Below are 7,478 nucleotides of genomic sequence, written 5' to 3'. Positions count from 1 at the left end.
AGCAGGGATGAGGGAGGGGAGCCATGGGACCAGGGGGAAGGGTTTTAAGCTGAAAAAGGGGAGATTTAGGGAGAAATTGTTGACTCTGAGGGTGGTGAGAGCCTGGCCCAGGTTGCCCAGAGAAGCTGTGGCTGCCCCATCCCTGGAGAAGGGGGGTTCAAGGCCAAGGTTGGAGGGGGCTTGGAGCGACCTGCTCTGGTGGGAGGTGTCCAGGGGTGGAATTAGATGGTCTTTAAGGTCCCTTCCCACCCAAACCCTTCTCTAATTCCACAATTCTGTTCTTCTGGCTTTGCCTTACGGCCTCCCCAATGGTCTGAACATGCAGAGTGACCCCAAAAATCCTTGCTACGAGGATTTTTGGGGCTGGTATCACCAGGCCACCAGCATAGGAACCCTCAGAGGGGCGTTATCTTTATCAAGGAGACTTTTTCTCCTTTATATTCTGCGATTCTAAGGATTTTCTCTGCACAAACACCAAATGGGCAGCAGATCCCTCTGTCCTGCCCGTGGGGAACGCACAGATCCCCCCTAAATCCTTCTGCTGTCTTCTCTGTCCTCTAGGATTTTACCAGACTCGGCTTTGGATGAGTCAGTGGCACAAATTAAGGAGCACATCGCCAGGTAAGATCCATTCTAACACGGGTGAGGGTTCGGATGCCTCATCCAAGAGGGGATTTTGGGTGTATTTAAGCTGGTTTTGCTACACTCTTGCGTGGTTTTCCTGAGGGAAGACCCGGGTCCAGCCCTGCTCCCTCCTCTCCTCTTCCTCCTCAGGTTCTCTGCCGAGTGTCAGTCCTGGGATCAGCTCTTACTGCGCTACCAGGAGAGCGCCGAGGAAAAGTCCAGGTGGGGATTGTCCCCTCCCTGTCCCCTCCCTGTCCCCTCCCTGTCCCCTTTTCCCTGCCTTTGGGGCTGGGAAGGAAAAATGGGTGATTTGGGAAGCGCGGGTGGGATGAGGAGAGGGACGTGGACGGAGAAGTGGCCTGAGGACAGAGCTCGGAGGGTTGGGATCGGAGGCACAGGGGGGTTGGTTGGTGGCCTGGGGCTAATGGTGGTCCCCAGGGGGCTGGGCTGGGGCTGGGCTCGTTCAACGTCCCGTTCCATCCCGTTCCATTCCATCCCATCCCGTTCCATTCCATCCCATCCCGTTCCATTCCCTTCCATCCCATCCCATTCCGTTCTATTCCATCCCATCCCGTTCCATCCCATCCTGTTCCGTCCCATCCCATTTCATCCCGATCCATTCCATTCCATCTCATCCCATTCCATCCTGTTCCATCCCATTCTGTCCCGTTCCATCCTATCCCATCCCGTTCCGTCCCATCCTGTCCCATTCTGTTCCATCCCGTTTCATCCCGTTCGTTCCGTTCCGTCCCATTCCGTTCCGTCCCATTCCGTCCCGTCCCATTCCATCCTGTTCCGTCCCGTTCTGTCCCGTTCCATTCCGTCCATCCCATTCCATCCTGTTCATCCCATTCCGTTTTGTTCCATCCCATCCTGTCCCGTTCCGTCCTGTTCCATTCCGTTCCATTCCGTCCCGTTCCATTCTGTCCTGTTCCATCCCGTTCCATCCCATTCCGTCCCGTTCCATTCCATCCTGTTCATTCCATCCTGTTCATCCCATTCCGTTTTGTTCCATTCCATTCCATCCTGTTCTGTTCCATTCCATCCCGCTCCGTCCCATCCCGTTCTGTTCCATTCCATCCTGTCCTGTTCCGTCCCATCCCACCCCATCCTGTTCCATTCCATCCCATCCCATCCTGTCCCATTCTGTTCCGTCCCGTTTTGTCCCGTTTCATCCCGTTCGTCCCGTTCCATTCCGTCCCTTTCCATCCCGTTCCATCCCGTTCCTTCCCGTTCTGTCCCATTCCGTCCCGTTCCATTCCATCCTGTTCTGTCCTGTTCCATCCCATCCTGTCCCATTCCCTTTCATCCCATTTCATCCCTTCATCCCATTCCATTCCATTCTGTCCCATTCCATTCTGTCCCATTCCATTCCGTTCCATCCCTTTCCATCCTGTCCCATTCCATCTTGTTCCATTCCATCCCGTTCTGTCCTGTTCTGTCCCATTCCGTCCCATTCCATCCTGTTCCGTTCCATTCCATTCCGTTCCATTCCATCCCATCCCGTTCCATTCCGTTCCATTCCATTTCGTTCCATCCCATCCCGTCCCGTTCCATCCCGTTCTGTTCCGTTCCATTCCATCCCATCCCGTTCTGTCCCATTCTATCCTGTCCCGTTCCATTCCATTCCATCCTGTTGTCCCGTTCCATTCCGTTCCATCCCATTCCATCCTGTTCCATCCCACTCCATTCTGTCCCATCCTGTTCCGTTCTGTCCCATTCCATCCTGTTCCATCCCATCCCATTCCATTCCATCCCATTCTGTCCCGTTCCATCCTGTTCCATCCCGTTCCGTCCCATCCCGTTCCATTCTGTCCTGTCCCGTTCCGTTCCATCCTGTTCCATCCCATCCTGTTCCATTCCATTCCATTCCATCCCGTTCATCCCGTTCCCTCCCGTTCCAGGTCACCGGGCCCCGGCCCCGACCCCCCCCCGAGCTCCCAGGCCGGGCTCCTCGGCACCAAACCCGACTACGGCCGCATCCTGGAGGCGCAGGGGGAGGCGCTGAGCTCGGTGGAGCTGGCGGTGAGCGGCCAAAACACCCCCCTCCCCCCTCCCGGTAACCGGTTAAACCGGATTTTTCACTTTATTTTTACCATTTTTGGGTTTTTTGGTAGCTCGACGAGCTCCAACAAGCGGCCAATCTGGTGCAGGCTTTCAGCGAGGACAGCCGGCGGTTCTTACAGCGCCTCTCGCAGCAGCTCGGTGAGACGGAGCCCACCGGGAACCGGGGAGGGAGGGGGGGGGGGTTACCGGCCGGTACCGGAGAGGGGGGGTTTAACGGGTGTATTGTTTCCATCCCCCCCGTTCCTTTTCCAGCCGCCAGGACCTTCCGGCAGCTGGAGAACTCTCCCGTGAGGAAGCTGATCGCCGCCCCGCCGGCGGAGAGCTGAGGGTGCGGGGGCTTCGGGCAATAAAGGCGGCGGGAGCCCCCCGGTGCTTCCCCCGGTGCAGCCGCACTTCCGTGTTTCTACGTCTTCTTTGAGGGAGGGTCGGTGGTTTCTTATTGGTCAATGCGCGCGTCGCTCAGAGCGCCCCAGCCAATCGCCGTAGCCGCGGTCTGCACCACCCAATGAGAAGACGGAATCCCCATCGCTTCCGCGTTTGAAGGACGGCTTGAGAGCGGTGTCTTGTTGCTTATTGGCTGGCGCGCACGCCACTCGGAGCGCGCCAACCAATCGTCGCAGCCGTAGCTGGTAGACGGCCAATGGGTGCCCAGAGGGCGCGGCGGGGGGCGGGGCTCCGCCACTCCCGGGGAGTAAGCGGCGGCCATGGCGGCGGCGGAGGAGGAGGTCCCGCTCACCGGCGTCGGTTGGGCCGCTTCCCCCGAGGCGGCCCCCGCCGGCTGGAAGGCGGTAGGGAACGGAACGGGGGGGGACGGGCAACGGGGGAAGGCATCGCCTCCCGGTCCCACCGGAGGCTGACGCTCCCCGTGCCCTCAGATCACCGTTACCGTGGACGGCGCGGCGGCCAACCTGGGCAAAGGCTTCGGGCACAAGAGCGGCGGGTTCCTGTGCGTGAGCACCGGCGGAGCCCAGGTGCGGGGAACGGGACCGGGGTGGGGTTACCGGGAGACCGGGGAAGGGGACACACACACCGGGGGTTCCGGTACCGACATCCCGTCCCGTCCCGTCCAGGCGGCTCCCGCTTCGGTGGTGACCGACGTTGTGGTGCTGAGCGACCGGAGCCCGCAACCCCCCGGTTACAGCCGCGCCCCGGAGTTCCCGGAGCCTCGTAAGTACCGGACGAGGGGAGGGGGGTGCGAAACGGGGCCACCCCCCCCGGTTTCTGCCCCGGTTCTTTCCTCTCCCCCCCCCGCAGGAACCGGCGTTTCCCGGAAAAAACGCCTTTACGTGAAGCTGGTGCCGGTGGAGGCGGCGGAGACGGCGGTGCTGGACATTCAGCTCAGCCCCAAGAGCAAAGCCCTCCCCCCCTACATCAAAATCGGGTAAAGGCGGGGGGGGGGCGGTCCCTTCCCTCACCCCCCCCTCCCCCTTTTCACGGCAAAAACTTCACTTTTTTTAATTATTATTTTGCAGGGAAATGGGCAATTTCGCCCTTTGGTGTAAAAAAGGGCCGGTTTCCAAGCGGGGCCCCCCCGTGCCCCCTCCCCGAAACCTCAGCGCCGCCCTGGGTCACCTCTCCCTCCACCCCCAGGACCGAAAGTAGGTCCCACCTCATTCCTTCCTTAATTAATATTAATTTGGTTTTCCTCCTCCCCAGTCTCACCAGTCCAGGACCTGGGAATGAATCCGGCTGGTGCTGGTGGCATCTCCATCCCGTTGTCCTTTCCCCTCTTCACTGAATTTCATTGAATTTCACTGAATTTTTGGAGTTGGAAGGGACCATAGAGATCATCTAGTCCAACTAGATGAAGCAGGATTGTCTAGAGTTTGTCAGAGCATGTTCCTCAGGAGCATCCAGGTGGGGCTTGAAGATCTCCAGAAGAAGGAGACTCCACTAAAGGGGACTCCACACCCTCCCTGGGCAGCCTCTTCCAGGGCTCTGCCACCCTCACTGTGAAGAAGTTTCTCCTCATATTTGAGTGGAACCTCTTCTGGTCCAACTTGTGCCCGTTGCCCCTCGTCCTTCTCACTGGGAACCCCTGAAAAGAGTCCGGCTCCATCCTCCTTTAGATCCTTGGAAGCATGAAGAAGGTCTCCCCTCAACCTTCTCTTCTCCAGGCTAAAGAGTCCCAGCTCTCTCAGTCTTTCTTCATCAGGGAGATGCTCCAATCCTTGAATCATCTTTGTTGCCCTTCGCTGGACTCTCTCCAGCAGTTCCCTATCCCTCTTGAACTGGGGAGCCCAGAACTGGACGCAGGATTCCAGTTGTGGCCTCCCCAGTGCAGAGCAGAGGGGGACAATGACCTCCTTCCACCTCCTGGCCACACTCTACCCTACGCAGCCCAGGATCCCATTGGCCTCTTGGCCACCAGGGCCCATTGCTGGCTCCTGGAGAGTCTACTGTCCACCAGATCCTTCTCCTCAGAGATGCTTCCCAGTAGATCCACCCTCAACCTCAACTGGTGCCTGGGGTTCTTCCTCCCCAGCTGCAGGACCCTCCACTTGTCCTTGGTGAACCTAAGGAGGTTCTTCTTCCTTCCTGAGGAGGTTCTTCCTCATCAGGACCCTTCACTTGTCCTTGGTGAACCTCAGGAGGTTCTTCTTCCTTCCTGAGGAGGTTCTTCCTCATCAGGACCCTTCACTTGTCCTTGGTGAACCTCAGGAGGTTCTTCTTCCTTCCTGAGGAGGTTCTTCCTCATCAGGACCCTTCACTTGTCCTTGGTGAACCTCAGGAGGTTCTTCTTCCTTCCTGAGGAGGTTCTTCCTCATCAGGACCCTTCACTTGTCCTTGGTGAACCTCAGGAGGTTCTTCTTCCTTCCTGAGGAGGTTCTTCCTCATCAGGACCCTTCACTTGTCCTTGGTGAACCTCAAGAGGTTCTTCCTTGCCCAGCTCTCCAGCCTGTCCAGGTCACCCTGGATGGTGGCCCAGCCACTCCGGGGTGTCACCCAGTCCTCCCAGTTTGGTATCATCAGCCAACTTGCTGAGGGGACATCTCAACCCCTCCTCCAGGTCATATATTGACCAGCACTGGACCAAGTATGGACCCCTGGGGGCCACCAGTGGTCACAGGCTTCCAACTTGAACCTGCTCCATTCCTCATGACCCTTTGGGTCCTGTCCCACAGCCAAGTTCTCCATCCACCTCCCTGTCCCCTCTTCCAGACCACAATTCCTCAATTTCCCAACGAGGATATTATGGGACACGGTGTCCAAAGCCTTGCTGAAGTCAAGGTAGATGATTAACTAATTAACACTATTAATTAATTGCTGCAGGGGCAGCCTCCGCCGCGGCGCCGCTCAGCACGAAGCTCTCTCCGACTCCTCCAACATCTACGGCCTCTCGGGTAAGAAAAGCAGAAAAAAGCAGGAAAAACGAGCCTTTTTCCTATTTCATTTAAAAAATATCAATCCAAATCCAGCCAAAATCACGCTCTTCTTCCTTAATTATGTTTTTTTTTTACTTAAAAACTTCCTGAAAGTTAATCTGTGCTAAATTATTCTCACCGCCTTCGTTCAAACTCTTCTCAGGGTGCTGAGGTGCCCCCTCCTGCTAATTAAATAATTAAAGCAAATTAAAGAATTGCTCCCCAGCAGCTTTTTGGAGGTTCCTAAATGCTCTTTCCCTTCCCCCCAGCGATGGACGGGGTCCCCTTCACGCTGCACCCCAAATTCCAGAGCAAACTCGGCGCCGGCAGCACCGTGAGTCTCCCTTTAATTAACCCCCTTTTCTCCCTCCTACCTCCAAATTCTGCTTAATTAGTAATTATTCTCTCTTTTTTCAGGCTCTCCTGGCCGAGCTGAACGTTAAATCAGTCGCCGACATCGAGAAGGAGGTAACGGGGCCGTTTTCCTGGGGGTGGGGGGGGGTCAGATTTGGAGTTTTTCGACCTCACTCGTTAATTATTCCTTTTCAGTATAATTATCCTTTCGTGGTGGAGAGAACGGCCGCTGCCAGGCTCCCCCCTGGTGTTTGTTAACACCGGGGGGGGCACCTCCAAGGACCCCCCCCAATGTCTTGGGGGGGCCTCTGGGGGTGGGGGGGGGGTCAGATTTGGAGTTTTTCGACCTCACTCGTTAATTATTCCTTTTCAGTATAATTATCCTTTCGTGGTGGAGAGAACGGCCGCTGCCAGGCTCCCCCCTGGTGTCTGTTAACACCGGGGGGGGCACCTCCAAGGCCCCCCTGATTCCTGGGGGGGCCACACTCCTCGCTCTCTCCCAGCTGAAATTTCAGGGGACACCAAAGAATCACAAATCCAGCCCAGAAATCGCTCGGGGAGAAAAATAAGGGTGGTTTTGATTTTTTTTCCTTTTCTTTTCTCTTCTCAACCCCCCCAAAAATATTAAAATCTTAATTGTAATGAGTTGGGAAATCAAAATTCCAGGCAGCAGCACAACGGGGAGAAGTTCTTGGCAGTGGTTGGGCTCCGGCGACGTTAAAATTCGTTATTCTGGCCATTCCTGAGGGTATTTTTGGGGTTTTTTGCATTTTTTTCATGGTGGAAAAACCTCCTCCTCCCTCGGCCTCGCGTTCGCCGTTTCGCTCTGTCTCCTTGTTGCCCCAAAAAACTTCCAACCCCACAAAAAAAGAAGTTAAAAACCAAAAAAAAAAATACCCCAACCCCACTTTTCAAAATACAGCAGATTTGGATTTTTTTGATTTTGTTTTTAGTTACCAAATAAATTCTCTAAAACGTTTTCCTTAAACCTTAGGGCAAGTCACAAAACTCCCCCCCAAGAGTTGGTGGCCCGGCCCGGAAAACATTGCAAAAAAACCAAAAAAAAAA

At 55.8% G+C, this 7,478-nt stretch overlaps 1 protein-coding gene across 2 annotated transcripts; it reads left to right on the top strand.

Annotated features, from left to right (window-relative positions):
- Positions 1 to 3,343: 3,343 nt before the first annotated feature.
- Positions 3,344 to 7,398, top strand: MVB12A (multivesicular body subunit 12A). Of its 2 annotated transcripts, XM_014940211.1 has the most exons (10): positions 3,344 to 3,479; positions 3,567 to 3,662; positions 3,762 to 3,858; positions 3,946 to 4,072; positions 4,164 to 4,289; positions 5,965 to 6,035; positions 6,326 to 6,390; positions 6,474 to 6,524; positions 6,606 to 6,718; positions 6,894 to 7,398. In XM_014940211.1, exons 1-9 carry the CDS (start codon positions 3,396 to 3,398, stop codon positions 6,666 to 6,668), a joined length of 780 nt encoding a protein of 259 aa, XP_014795697.1. In that variant the 5' UTR covers positions 3,344 to 3,395; the 3' UTR covers positions 6,669 to 6,718; positions 6,894 to 7,398. The 2 variants fall into 2 exon arrangements, with proteins under 2 accessions (XP_014795697.1, XP_014795698.1); XM_014940212.1 differs by lacking the exon at positions 6,606 to 6,718 and having other exon boundaries at positions 6,784 to 7,398.
- The last annotated feature ends 80 nt before the right edge of the window (positions 7,399 to 7,478 follow it).

Source organism: Calidris pugnax, unplaced genomic scaffold, assembly GCF_001431845.1.
Source record: "Calidris pugnax isolate Ruff unplaced genomic scaffold, ASM143184v1 scaffold100, whole genome shotgun sequence".
Taxonomy (NCBI): Eukaryota; Metazoa; Chordata; class Aves; order Charadriiformes; family Scolopacidae; genus Calidris; species Calidris pugnax.
The sequence above is the reverse complement of the archived record's forward strand: the minus strand, read 5'-3'. Positions and strand labels throughout refer to the sequence as shown.